The sequence below is a fragment of the Rhopalosiphum maidis genome, chromosome 2 (genome assembly GCF_003676215.2).
Source record: "Rhopalosiphum maidis isolate BTI-1 chromosome 2, ASM367621v3, whole genome shotgun sequence".
NCBI classification, from domain to species: domain Eukaryota; kingdom Metazoa; phylum Arthropoda; class Insecta; order Hemiptera; family Aphididae; genus Rhopalosiphum; species Rhopalosiphum maidis.
The window spans coordinates 66,852,632-66,868,972 of NC_040878.1; the positions used below are offsets into that span (position 1 = coordinate 66,852,632).

Sequence of the window (16,341 nt, forward strand, 5' to 3'; positions counted from 1 at the left end):
CACCACATACACCAGTGTGCGTGCGTATAATATTATTATTAATAATACAATGAACGAGTGCGCGTATAAAGGGCGCTCAGCAGAGACGTATATGCAAATGTCATCGGCACTTTATATATATATAATATATATAAGGATAATCAATATATAGAAAACCGATTTACGGTAGAGCAGCAATGGTGTAGTGTAGATAATTATAATGAGCGAAAAAAACAATGACGAAAACACAATCCTTATTGTCGGCTTGTGTACCTTTATACCTTTAATACTTTAAGAAGGCGACGATTAGAATCTCATTGATCTTTACTTTTGTTATTGTTTTAGATCGTATTATATGAATTGGTAGTTGTGAAGAGTCTGATGGCAAAGCAGCAATGATGTCGATCAATTTGGTTTGGCTGTGTTCCCTACTGGTGTTGTTGGGTTACAAATGGACCGATGCTACAGATCTATGTAAGTACAAGTGAAAAAATAACATTCTTACGTGATAATATGTAATATAAACAATTAATTTTGAGTTTCTTTACGATGACGGTTAATATATATATATTTATAGTTGATAATTGGTTATAATCATATAGTCACACATACAATTTAATATTAATAAACTAACAAAAAGAACAATAATTTTTAATATACTATATTTATGATTTTAATAAAAAGTAATGATTAATAATATTATTGTATATTTGGTATATTCGATATATGATATTATAATGTATTATAAATACTTTATTTCGAACCACAACGTGTATTCTTGTCTGGCTGCATGATGGCATTATAGTAAAAGAATCTTGTTAACGTACACGCTGATGAAATGCGTGCTATGCGAGAATGAACATTCACTGACGACATTTTAATGTCACATTAAAAAGGCGAAAAAAAATCAATGTATATATTTAAACGACTGAAATGCAAAATTATTTTCCTCTTCAATAAACATTTTATTAGCGATTGTTATATCTGAGTGATTCGATCAGCACGGGGTGGTATGGAAAACGCAATCCATTAGTTAATAACTTTTCGGGTAGGGGTTATAATATATATATTAACATTGCAATATATTAATGGCTGCAGCTATACGTCATATAATAATTGCAACTTACACTTAACCGTGCTCCGTAAATGTAAAAATAAAAGTAAAATATTTCACCTTACCGAATGCACTTTACTTTATTTTTCCATGACATATTTTTGTTTTATATAATCGTGTTATGTGTATATCAAATGTATTTAATTAAAATTTCGGCTTTTGTAATATCAGTAGGTGCATAAAAAATATTATGTGTTTATTTATTTCTATAAAATAGTTTTAACTATTGCATTAATAATTTATACTAAATTAACTGATACTGCTTGTTTCGAAAACTTAACGGATTTATCGCAGTTGTATAGATAAAATATAGTCGAATTAAATTTATTAATTAATATTAAATATGATACATTTATATAAAAATTATATTATAAAATTAAAAATGTACAAATATTCAAAATGAAAAAAATAAATTAGTTAGGACACAGAATAAAGATGAAGTGTTTGGGTATAGCTTATATTGTGTGTGTAGCATGTGATAAGTAAGGCAAATATTGCCGCAATAAAACAAATTATTTTTTTCCTAGGTTTATTTATAATTTAAAATATAGTTAACAATGAGTTTAATCAAAATAATGTTTTTGATATAAAATAGGCGTTCTTGATAAACTTAAGATTTTTATAATTTGTTAAAAATACTTACACAACATAATTAAAAAAAAAAATGGAATCATGGTCTGAATTTTTAATATAATATTTGCATTTATATTAACATATAATACTACTTTAAAATTACTCTAGATTGTAGATATAAAAACACACAACTTGCCAGGAAAATCGATCTCATATAACATAATACAAATGTCTTCGTAGAACTTACCATCTCAATAAATATATAACGTCTGAATAATGCGTCTCTGATACTATGAAATAAAATTATTAAGCATGCTACTTATTTAGCATATTTCCTATTTTAAACACAAAATACGAGATAAAAAAAATACCATGTCAATTCCGGTATTAAATGATTCAATGGCTCAAATTTGAAACCGAATTGACAACAAGAAGCGATTGAAATGAATAATACGTCACGTTTTTGTCATGCATATTTATTTTATAATAATCAATCGTATTATTTTGTATATAAGCGTATACTCGTCCATTTCATATTGGCACTCGGTAACCGTTATGATTTAAAAAAAAAAAAATAGTGGTCTAAAAACTATATTATATCGATAATTTAAATAAAATCTCATAATCCTACTCTTTATATTAGTTTACGGAATTATGATACTTTTTCAATATAATTTATTTTTCAAAACAGTTAAAGAAAAATAAATAAATATTTTTCGTACCTAATGCCAAGATGAACTGAACGGGTTATGATATGTATTTAATATGTATGACATGTGTATCGTTTTTCTAAAAACCTTGTTTGGTAGCATGCAACAAATAGACATTTTATAAATACCATGTTATTTTTATTATTATAGTATATTTAGTATCGTGTGTTTAGTGTTAAGTTATTATCAATTGTAGTAGTAATAATTATCATATTCAAATCTGTAGTATTATGTTACGAGACACCATTCTTCGGCTTTCATCGACGTTCTAGTCCCCCGGGGGTGATGCTGCGGTAGCTGGGGTGGCCCGCGCCTACTGTGCTCGGTCTACACGCGAAGGGATTCCAATTAAAAGTTGCGGCAGGTGAGCAGCGCCGAGCGAGACGCGGGCAACTCTGCTAGCTACGACGGCGGCAAAAACTATTTTATGTATACACCAACTACACCGCTTGTGTTTTTGCATGTATGTGTTTGTGTATGCATACGTCAGATAATTAATCGGAGGGGGCGCAGCTGTTCTAATTATACGAGTGCACCGTTTATACCTCCACCCACGGCGTGTTCCGGTCGTGTGCGCAGACGGAAGGTGGCGGTGGCAGTGGCGGTGGTCCGATTAATTTTTCAACGTCATGCGCACGCCACGCTAAATTTTCGGAAATTCTCCCTGCAAATTTATTTATCCGTATATATATCAATAGAGCTATATATATATATATATGCATTGAGAAAGAGGAGAGATTATATGATGTACACGTGCCTTAGGCAAACGTTTCCATTTCCACGGTTCCGCTGACCTGCAAGCTCGTGCATATAGTATTAATATTTTAATCTCGAGACTAATAATCGGAGCCATATCATGCGTTGGTTGTGAGTCGTGAAAAAAATGTCGACGCATTTTTGACGTACGTATGCAAGTTTTTCAATTCGTGCCAGTGCGTAATAATTGTTACGCACGATTTCTACCCTGTACATTGTACATGTATATTATACGTGACGGTAATGTCTGTTGTGGCGTTGGCGGGTGGGTCGTACATTGAAAAGAGCAAACATGCCACTGCAGCCAACCACAAACGTCGAAAATTGCCGATCAGCAATAATTATTAGTGTACGTGCGATATCCCCTTGCGAAGGGTAAGCACCTATATATAATATAATATACATATACATAATATATTCTGTACAATGTCTTATGGGCAAAGTACTACGTATTATACTACATAGCTATGAGCTGTATGTTGTACACTTATTTTTATTTGCACGGTTTCCACGAATGATATAATAAATTTCACAAGTAATCAATTAGTGAACTGTTCGTGTAGTCGATTATAAAATATCGGAGGTTGGGAAAGATGTATATTTTTTTTATCTTTATGAATGTATTGATTATTTATAGTTCCTGAATTTCGAGTAATGGTGAATCAATGTTCGAGCGCATCAGAAAATTAACTGAATACTTTAGCAGTTTTTTAAGCAAAAAACTCTAGTTTTATTTCTAAATATTCACTGTTTGAGTATTGAGTTACAAATATCATAGTCGTGTTATAGTAGTATTATAATAATATTATTATGTACGTCTAATCAAATAATGGATCATACGAAAATGTGTACTGAGTTGCCTATTCATAACGCCGTGTAAACACAATGATTTTATCGAATTATAGCTACCAAACCGGAACTTTCGATTTACACACTTAAATTATACTAACTTGATCTGTAGTCCATTGGACGTGTTTTTACGATTTAAAATTAATCAGATGTTATTATGTATAGCTTGTTTAAAACCATTCGCGCGCGTCGTCGCGATTATATAATTTAACGGCTATATTTTAGCATTGTATTAATCACATTAATTTGTGTGGGTATATTTAGGCTGGTTGAAATGTTATATAAATGCTAATTTTACATGAAATATATTTCAATATTTGTATAAACTATTGCAAAATAAGATAAAACATATTCATTTATGTATGACTTAAAAAATATATAGCAAATAGATTTTATGTCATAAAAATATAGCAAATAAGTATACAATCAACTACACACTGATCTGTAAATTCAGTACATATAGCCAATAGAATAGATATGTTTCTATTATAATACTTTAGAAGTGATTAGTACGGTTAACCATGTTTAGCCGACTTCCGTGAAGTCTCACGTGTTCTTTTGGAATAATAATAAAAAAAATGTGTGGTATTATTTCCTTTTTTTTTTTCATTATTATTCCTATTCGTTTTAGAAAAGAATCCATACAATATAACCGTCGTAGCTGCACGTCCGCCTTATATATATATATATATATATATCACCGACGAGCGCGTACTAATTTATTTAATAATATGTTGTATTATTTCTGTTTACTAGCGACATATTATACGCTTTCGCGTCATCCTGTACTATCCTTATTTCATAATAATATAATGAAAAATTCAATATGCGCACATAGTGTATTATATAATACACACATCGGACTGGCGCAAAGTCACGCCGCTCCCTTTCAGGTGAAGGGTTACGCCCGTGGCCGGCCGGAATTCAATCTTTTTACGGGTGACGTGCGTGTGCGTATATGCACGTGTGCCCACAGTACATAATATATACCGCAGCCGCAACCCTATCGCAAAACAAACATTTGCGAACAATGGATAAACTAACCGGAACACAACGCTGCCGGTCATTGATAAGCCTTTCCCCGGCGTAATATTTTACGCATTCCACTGCCGTTGGTTTTATCATCCGGAGCGCGCACCATGTTATCGCGCGTAGGCGGCTCATTCCCGCACGCGGGCGCGACATATAACCCATATCATTCGAAAATATGGTATACGTATATTTTATTATGAAATTAAAAAAAAAAACCGGCGATGTTCTTCTGTTGACTTTTAGCCGTCAAACGTACTTCATCGTTGAGTGGGCCACTGTAATGGATGTGTAAATTGTTATTTAACGATAAATTATTGTATATATAGAAACGATTTTGAGCGGAGACGATCTGTCGGAGCTTTTATTTATAGGAAAATGTAATTCTCATTTATGTTGCTATTAGTAATTTATTTTTATAGACACTGTACTTATAATGTCAAACTTGTGAAATGATAAAAGTTTTGAACAGGTAGAAACCTTTAAACTACAATAATATATAACCCTATATATTTTGATTTTCGACAGAAGTCGATTGGTTGCGATAAAAACTGTAGAATCATCGTGTTCCGTATATACGCTGGCCAGGAGCGAAAACAATTCGATCGATTTACGTGAGCGACCCTTCGAACAAAGTGTAATTATTTTCGATGCTACGACAACGCGCTGTCTACCGCGTGCGCGTTCGATTTCCGCGAAAAACTTTCAACTCGGGCGCCTAAAAAAAGTTTGCGTTGAAGCATCTGTTTTTACATATTTTTATTATAATAATGATATTGCGTTCACAACACCGCGAGAATTCAAATACCATTTCTCGGGTAGATGTATAATTATTATATAAAAAATATTGTCAATTTATTTATTTTGTTTTATTATTATTAAATTGCTTTCTTCACTGTTGTAGTATTATGATGCGGCGAAACTATTTCTCATTAGAAAATAAAAAAAATATTTAAATCAGTTTCGTATCCGATAATCAACAAATTTATGTAACATTATTATACTTCATTAGGAGAAGACTTTCTAAAGTTAAAACTATACTTGAAACTTTTTATTTACTATATTATTATATAACTCGTATATTAATATATGTAGTTTGAATTATAGCTCATACAAATTGTATATTATACCTTTACTACACTTATACTAATTTTGAGTTGATCATATACACTATATAGATAGTAAATATAATTACATATAGTTACAAATTATAAATATTATGAATTATACATTAAAATACGCACATCGTCCGTTAACGAACTTACATCGTGGGAGTCCACATTTATGTATAATTTATAAATTGATGTTAAAAATATTTAAATACGGAATTGTCATAACTATGCAAAATTTAATATAGAGTAGGTATTAAATTAATTGAAATAGCGTAGTCCACATTATTCTAAATATATTATATTTGACTTTCAAACATCAAAATATTGCATTGAATTAATAATATAATTAGTTTATTCTCTACAGATTTACATTGATATAATTTAACAATGGTGATGTTATTTCAACTAAAAATTTAAAACGCATATGTACTAACAGTTATAGTTATACAAAAATATTATGACCTCGAAAACATTTATAATGTTTTAATCTTTAATAACTATTTTGAAAACGTCAACATTCCGTTTTCAATGAACACAAATTTGGTCCTTTGAGGTTTTTAAGAAAATAAAATTAATTAAAATTATTATTACACGTATAATTGAAAAAAACTTTTCAGAAACCGCAATAACACGGAGTTTATGGTTTTCTTATTATATTTGTCTTATTCGATCAACGAATGTTGGTTACTCAGTCCAAGTGCCTTTAAGACTATGACAACAACGATGGTGATGATGACGATGACGATAATAACAACAATAATATAAACTTTAAAGTGAAAAGTTCAAAATCCAATTTCAAATTCTATATAACAGAACATTGAATCTGATTTGTAAGTTGTTACTCTTCCGTCGTCGACTTTTCAATGTCCTATGACAGAATATAATATTTCATTATGAAATAACAATACACATGAGTCTGGCTATTATATATAATTTAAATATGTGACAGTAAAATCTAGATAACGTTGGTTTCACCGCCGACGACGACGACTCATCACGCTAACGCTGCACGTTATCAGACTTACATGACACTGCATCAGGGACGTATATTAATTTTTTATTTTTCGATTTTTTTCTATCCGGTCGGTGGTGCGAACATAATGATAATATATAATATTGTTGCTGTTGTTAAAACATTTTTTATGTTTTTTTACGTCCGATACGTGACCGAATCTTATTCGCATAATATATTGTATAATATTATGGTTAATGCTATAGTGCTCAAACACTGAACGACTCGAGCTTGTGTATGTGTGTGATATAATTGAATGACTCGTTACGCATTCGAATATACGGCAGGGTAACTCCAGGTGGGATCCTGAATAATGCAATTTTGCACCGTCGTATAATATACAATAAAATTTATTTAAAAACAATAATTGTTACATGGATCACTAACTTACGACGATTATACATATAATATGTCCTTTTCTCCCACACTCGGCCATGATTTTATGAATATTATAATAGTATATATGCATTATCGTTAATGCGATACTTAAATCAGGTAAATTCAACGATAACGTTTCCACGGGAAATTTGTTCTTAGGTATCCGTTACAGCGGAACGAACGGCAAAGTGTACTCATAATAATAAAATTATAAAATAGACGGGGCGGCACTGGCGGAGATCATATATAACATAAAATATTATATTAATATACACCGCACTCGTGTCTGCGGAGTGTGCCATTCAAAGTTTTTTGTTTTGTATTCGAAAAAAATAAGAAGGCCGATAAATCGATTATTCGACACCGTCGTGTACGCCGTTACAAGCAGTTTGTGAAATGCGATGTTTAATGAAGCAAAACGCGAAAGCGTTCGGATGGTGGTGTGAGGTTCATTAACACTCGAACAAAATTTTTTCTTCCCCTTAAAAAGAGTAATATCCGCAAGAATGCTGTTGTATGAAAATGATCGTGACGCGAAAGTATAGTGATGGCTGACTGGCCGAGGGAAAATTGGGGGGGGAGAAAAATAAAAATAAATAAATACGTCTCGCGATTTCTAAAGGGGTGGAAAGTCGTCTTGGGGACAAAATGAAGCGGAAATTCGGTTTGGGCGTAATGACGCGTCTGCAGCGGGGTCGGTAGAAAACGGATTTGGTTGTCCTAGTGGTGAGGTGCAGTGTGGGATGCCGCCGTCTTCGTAGTCACGCATACAGGGTATAATAACATTCCGGCAGTGAGCGTATGGATCACAATAAAAACAATTGGGGACGTCCGACGCACCCTGTATACACACAACATGCGCCTGAGTTTCTTCGAGTTTATCAGAAACTAAATAACGCCGCCGGAGAGGGGTGACTTTTGCTTGGCCGAAGAAATCACAAGGGTAAACAAGAGCGTTTGCTGCAAGGCACTCGCGTATATAACGGATTATTTATAACGACTCGTAAAGTCGTAAAGTCCGAATCGAATATCAGGTGAATTATACTGCCCTAGCACCATAATCTCATATACTAGATATTTAAAATAAAACTTAAGTGTACGAGAACTTTATTTCGACAATCCCTTACCGTTCCAAAATACTACAATACAAGGATATATATTTATATTATAATAACAAGTATGTATAATTGTAGTTGGTGACGATTTTGATGCGATTGCTATGTTCATTTAGTGAGTTGTTGCAGTTTGTTTAAATCATCTCCAAAAATATATTGTCTTTCAGAAAAGCAATAAGAAAAAAAAACACTTTTTTGACATTTATCTTTGTCCCGATTTTAATAATGTATAAATATTTTTCACCTTTATAAAATATATTTATCACGGTCTCGAGTGCTGTCGCCCACTAAACCATATAGTATAATATTGTACGTATACGAGTATATTATTATTATAATATTTATTCGGAGACCGACGACGACGACGCGGCGGTTGATTTACGATCAACTCTACTCAGCCAGTTTATAATATAACGACGTTTTAATGACGACCATCGGAGGTGCTAAGCCCCCAAATTCTTACGTGCATTATAATATTTTATGGCATACGGTCGTACGGCGTACGCCATAATCATCATGATTGCGATGCCGATAGAACAATGATACAGAGCTGCGGCTATTATTTGTTATTATTATATTTTGTGTACGGTGGCGTGTGTAGTACACAGGCGAGAACGACCTGCCTATGTATGTACATGTGTGCTTGAAAAGAGTTCTATTATGTACGCGCGTGCATTATGCTATTATACGTCTTATTGTAGGTAACTACGTGCGTTCCTTTTATTGAAAAAATAAAACCTAACCTCTCACCAATCAAATCAAGGTGCGCGTTCATATTATAATAAAACGTATGTGTATTGTACCTATACGACTGGTGTATTATATATAATATATCTACATCATGCCGTAATACGGCCGCATACTAACAGCCGCCGCCACGATAATTGTCCGTTATTAATCAGAGTATTGAATTTTACGACGCGTACATAATGCTGTTAGTGCGTGCGTATGTCATATGATATTACGACTCCCGCCGTCGCCCTCGTCACAACCGCGGTTAGCGCGATGTGTATAGGTATATATACCACGATATTGTTTTGTGTAGTTAGACGTACGCAGACCTTTGACCACTATATTTTCCACTCCGTTTACAAAGATGTACCTCGGTGAACGCGTAATTAACAATATTATATTATAATACAATATATTTATCCGATATAGAGTCTGTGCATCTGTATATTGAGTGTGTATTTTGTATAGGACTTCACGACGGGTCAAGTCCTTGAAATTGCAGTCATAATATTATGTATATGTATGTCATACAACTGCATTTGCAGAACCACTACTGGTGCATGTATATATGCCGCGGTCTACTTCGGCGGGTGCAGCGGTCATTGCATCGCGCATGCGGTTTTATATATATTATATTGTTCGTGTCGACCCGGCTGATTAACGCGTATTATGCAAAACTAAGTGTATATATATATATATAACAAACCTCGTTAATTGAGAAACCCGACTGAAAGTTATAATTCCACAGTTTTGTTTTCCAAAGTTAATTCGGCAATTTTGCAGCTACCTACCTATATATTTATAGAATACTATATTGTATATATTTATTTCCCATACGTTACATGCTTAAACTAATAGATTTAAATTTCGAAAATATTATATCTAAACTGCATACCTTTGTATAGGCTATTTGCATGCTTTAAATTTACGTGTACGAGTATATAGTATATACGAGTACGGTATTATATTACACTGTTACACCAGTAAAGCTTAACACAGTATCAGTGAAAATGAAATAAAAAGATTTTTTTTTTTACTTTTTATCCTTATTTCTTTGCATTCGATATAAAATACAAGACTTTTATTAAACCTTATGCAATTCGTATCTATATTATTGTGAAGGGGGGCAATATACATAAAATTATATATTATTTGACGTGCAAATATGCAGTTGGCTTTTTTTAAATTTTATTTTGCGTTTTCTAATTTATATTTCAATCTACTATGTCTATGCACTACAATTAATACATGTAATCTTATACTAAGTTTAACATGCAAAAAGTGTAAAAAAAGGAGAGGGGCTCACTGCCGCTGTTGGGCCGCCTGAGCATAAATTATTGTGTTGTGATTACGTGGTTTTTTGTTTTGTTTGTTCATGTTGATTAAGCCTTTAGGCTTCTAGGGACCTGAGTTTTGGCCACCACGTATGTACGATTTAGGAACCATCTTAGATTAAGACGTTATTTTCTTAAAGCACTATTTGGAGAAGTTTATTTACGTTATTAGTGATTACGTTGACTTTCCATAATAGTACATGGTTTAGGATGTTAATATTATTTAACGTGGTTGACTTATTTATGTAATCGCGTTTGGCTAAATTGTATGATAACATAATACCATTAACACAGTAAATTAATTTCAAGGTAATTAATTTTATTTTTATTCGCACTTAATCTGCACTGAATATGTTTCTTTCTTTATTTTTCTTAATTAAACAAATACTACCGTGTTGCAGCTGACGTTTACATTATTCAGTTATTACTTGTTGTGTATATGTCTACGAAATATTAATTTTTTTTTATGTAAAATGCGGTTACTTGCTGCACCTGTATTATTATTAATATACAAAACGCAAAAAGTAATACGTATTTACGCAAAAATGAAAATCGTATTTTTTCTTTTCTTTTGTAATCTCGTTTATAACGGACGGCGCATAAAACTTTGTTAATCGATAAACGGCGTTCTTATAATATACATTCTCGTTGGCCAAGTTTTTGAACATAAATATTAAATAAAATAAAAATGTACTGTATATTATAATAATATTATATTTGGCAACTTGTATAGAAAAAAAACCAATACAATCGATTGTTTTTCAATAGAGGTCCAATGTAGTTGCTGATATATCTGGGCGAGTTTTTTTCCCACATAATAACGCATATACATAGTATATATTATAATGGTTTGTGAAATTATCGTAATAAATTCCCATTGTCAGACGGCGGTAGCGCGGCGGCAGTATCTGTAGTCTTATTTATTTACATATTTATTTTACGATCACTATATTATATTGTATTTAAATCCCTCGAGTATGATCGCGACTATAATATATATTTGTATATCGGTCTCCATCGTTTTCGTTTAATGGTTATTATGTTATGCTATTATAATCATATTTATTAAGATGATTTCTAAAAACCGACGGCGATGTCCAGCCCGCCGTCATAATCACCATCGCCGCCGACCATCCGAATTTCCAAATCATCATAATGCGAAGGACTGGGCTCATTATAAGTTTTCAATGAAGCCGAAACTATTGGATGGACTACCCTTGCTGCCACCGCATCAACTTACAACCACGTTTGCTAAATCATTTCGTGTTTCTGCAGAGTCGTCTATAAACTCAGGCGCTCATGATTTCTATTGTATCCCGATAAAAAAATTATTATTGTAAAGACTGTATATATTGTTATCGAATCGTTACGTTTTTAAAGCCAAAAATAAATGACAACACTGAACACAATAAGTGTCTTTTATAGTGCATCAATTAGAAACGGCAGAAACCCAATGTCATCTATATAAAAAAAATCTTTCAGATGTTTATATATATCGCAACTTGATTGAAGTTACAATCAAACCCTTATTTTAGCAAATTGAGTAGTAGAAGGAAAATTTGCGCTTACTTATATGAACAAAATAGTACAGTTAAAGTGTAGAGTTCAGAATTGACCAATATTATTATCTATTATATCCTATTCTATATATCATTTATTTGATATAGCTATGTAAATTTTTGTAAATAATTATTACTAAATTGAAATTTTATACAAATTTTTACGACCTTGTCAGAAAAACTTTATAATAATTAACAATAATAATAAAATAATATTATATTGACAAATCGGCTGTTCTACTTTATTGAAATTAAACGTAAGTTGTGTTATATTTAACGGTGACGGTGGTTACAATTTATTTTGTTATTGTTATTTCAATATAGAATGCATATGTAAATATAATAATAATAATAAACCGAATAACATATTAAGCTCTTTACACCGAACAGACAATATTATTATTTGTGCGCTACTATTGCATGTCTGCTGTACCCGGAATCAATTTATATTCATTTATTCTAGAAAAATCGTTGTGTTTATAGTAAAAATAATAGTATTGCTACCTACGCACGTATAGTAAACTTTCGAATCCATATTTCCGTTGGTCGAACCATTCTGTTTATATGATAGAAGAGAGGGTGTCGGACGACGGAACACCCGGCTATGTCGGACTTATATATATATATATGATAAGTATATTGTATATATTTGGCAAATTTATCATTTTGCCGTGATAAATATTATAATAATATCATCTCCCGTGCAAATCTCCGTGGAAATATTTCACACGTGCCGCGATTTTACTCACCCGTAATCCCGGCTACGGGTTGGGTCGGTTTATTGTTTTTATTTTTATTTTTAGATATTGCTTGTAGCAGCAGTTTTCCGTGAAATTTTTTGCGCGTTTATAATTTAAGTTGCTATTACACATAACCCCGATTACACGTTATAACATAATTTAATGGCTATATTAGGAAACACTCTTAAGAACGGCGTGTATGACAACAGCCAATGATAATATTTAATACATAAGAAAAGTGGTATAATATGCAGTGTTTTATTTGTGCCAATCACCCCCTTCCACTACCATTTATATAGCCTATGGTGGTTTTGTGGTTTTATCAACAAAAATTGTTTTCAATTTCAAATTATATAGGTACATTATATTAATATTATAGTATAGTATATTAATAATATAGTTAATTTTGATGTTATATAATATTGTACAGATACGGTATTCAGAAATTTACGACTATTGCATAATACATTATAATATGCAGTGCCACAATATTTTTTTAATATTTTATAAGTGTACTGAAATATGTATATGGGTTTATTATTTGAACACCAATACGACCGGAACTGTGAAACCCGATCTGCTGCTATCAGCGGGGTTCTTTCTCCTTCCCATGTATTGAATTATGCGTTCATGAGGTCATCGTTTGTAAATTTATTTTATTATTAAAATTATTATTATCATTATTGTTTTCTTTTTTTTTCAGCTCAATGCATGTCGGCACTCGGCATGCAGTCCGGAATGATAAAGGATGAAGATTTAACCGCTAGTTCTTCTTTCGAAATTGGAAATGTTGGACCGCAGAACGCCAGGTGAGAGCCGTTTTTAAACAACAACGCGCGTTACACAATATTTCTCACGCCCCGTTTGCACGCGAAACGCATACATAAGGGTATTTTTTTCTTCTTATTACAACAATGTGTATTTTGGGGTTACACTATACGCGTTATTATATGTTGACTGCTGGACGTGACAAAATGTTTATGGTGGCAATTTCTGCTGCGAATATTGTCCGCTAAATGGTTGTTTTCCTTATTCTATGAAAGATTCGGTGCATTTTATGCTCTATATTACGGGTATACCGTAAACTCAAAGTTTACGGCGTTTTTGGGAATTCTTTTTTTATAAAAATAGGTGACACCTATACGAAATTGTTTCCATTCTAGCATAAATCCTTCTACTTCCGATGGAATAGCTATAGGGGAAAAAAACAATTTTGCACCCTCCTGCAGATATGTTCATTTCACCTACCCTCTTCTTTTATTGTCGTCGTTTTAACACACGACAAAAGTACACCTTCAGGCTACCATTTAAAGACCCTCAAGATACTTTCGATACGTCGATAAAAGCTCAGGTGGTTCAGTTTCCCAGCAGCTTAAAAAATTTTTATTTTTTATTTTTTAGTACTTTACATGGAAATTACTACGCTTAAAGTATACATTATCCGCGTAGTGTGCAAAAATAAATTAGCGAACATTTTTTCTTACACGTTTTAAAATATATTTCGTATTCATTTTACACATTTTATTAAAACATGTATAATGTATTTTATAATTTCGTTATGTAAATCTACATATAAAGAATTTCTCCGAAAAAAAAATGAATATTTTTTCTTTTGGTTCAGTTTAGCTCAAAAGAATAAAATATTGGTATAGTCAATAATGTGTCGTTATTTTTCTTAAACTATATATTTTGTTACTTTATTTTGATAGGAAAATGTGTAATATCCCGTTACGTATATATAGGTATTAGGTATTCTAACTGAGCTTCCCTTCTCTGTCATTCCTACAATATATATGTACACTCCTTATGCAAATATATATATTTAGTAAGTTATTGGCGGTTAGAAAAGGATTGGTGTGAATAAAATGGAACTCAAAGCTTTGTGCTCTTGGTATGGATTTAATAAACGAGAGGGTCAGAATCCCTTGTTTTGAACTCTGACCACTAGTGCCCGAGGAACTCGTTAATTGGAACTTGCGTGTGACGTTTCAATTTGTTTTCATACGTTGAATTAAAGATGGATTAAAAGTTGTATGGTTAGATTTTTCTACGTGGGTATATTATTATGTATTGGAGTAAACTATAAATAAGGATTAAATGTAAAGACTGATTAAAAAATACGAAATGTTCTTAAACCCATAAACTATATCAGTCTAAAATTGTTGTCTTAGCAATATGTAAAACAATGTAAATAAACGACACTAAAAGTTTTTATATAACTGTGAATATGTGTATATTGTGTATTTATGTGCAATGATGTTTTATCAAACATTCAAATTCGAGTAATATTACTTTTCTGTGCATTGGTTTACTTGATGTAGATGTAAACGGGTAAAATATTTTTCAGCGAAATATGTCGCTTGTAAACATTTTTACTATATTATTTTTGATTTTCATAATATTTTATATTGTATTTTGAATAACACATTATTGAGTTTTACTCAGAATGTATAATTATGTCCATTGACTACTATATATTTTCAATTAGAATGCTATACACAATTTTTTTTGTATAATTTTAAATTTTTTCTATTAGTGTTTTGATTTGTTCAAAAATAATAAATGAAATAATATTTTCATGATTATGTTTTATGTTTTTAAGAGTTATTATAAAATACACACTATAATGTTAAGCATTATTAATACAATATATGCAATGAATAATATAATACAAAAAAATATATATATAATTTAGCTTAAACATGACATATTATGTTTGATTCAAAATATTTTCACACATTTAAAAATGGAAAATATATAAAGGGAATTCTTCTCAATCCTTTTGTTAATATTTGCTTTGTTCAAGTCGAGACTTTTGTAACCCTTAAAATACGTATGTGAATGAGTGAATGACATCAAAGAAAAACTTTACTGTGAATAGCAATCAGAGATAACCAAATATTTTAAACAGATTCTTTAACATATGTTTGTAGTTGATGCATATTTAACAAGGCTTTTTTTTTAAAACATTTTTATCCAGTTTAATACAATTAATTAAAAAACCAAAATAAAATTTTTTTTGTTTATGGATTCTTATTTGAATATGGTTTTTTATATGACCGCTACGCAGTTTACAAAAAATATTTTATCCCAAGTGTTTTAGATATGATGTGACATAGGCTTTTTCTTCGCAATTGTGTCCCCTAAAATGAAAATATTTCAGTTTGCTTTGCCATCGGCTTGTCTGATTTATTTTTATCGCAATTCTCTGAGTGTGTATATATATATATATATATATATATATATATATATACACTATTGAGTATGAAAAAACTCAATATTTTCTGGTTACCCGTAGGCGTCGTGCACATATAGAGTGGCAGTAGCGAAAAGTTTCGTCTAATGAATA

The 16,341-nt window shown here is 31.5% G+C and overlaps 1 protein-coding gene across 1 annotated transcript in view; it reads left to right on the forward strand.

Moving 5' to 3' along the window:
- The first annotated feature begins 321 nt into the window (after positions 1–321).
- LOC113554379 (discoidin domain-containing receptor tyrosine kinase B-like) overlaps positions 322–16,341 on the forward strand; it is a 55,527-nt gene continuing 39,507 nt past the window's right edge. The window contains exons 1-2 of the mRNA XM_026958196.1: positions 322–453; positions 13,696–13,801. Coding sequence (XP_026813997.1) covers positions 375–453; positions 13,696–13,801 — 185 coding nt within the window. The 5' untranslated portion in view covers positions 322–374. The remainder of the gene's footprint in view (positions 454–13,695; positions 13,802–16,341) is intronic.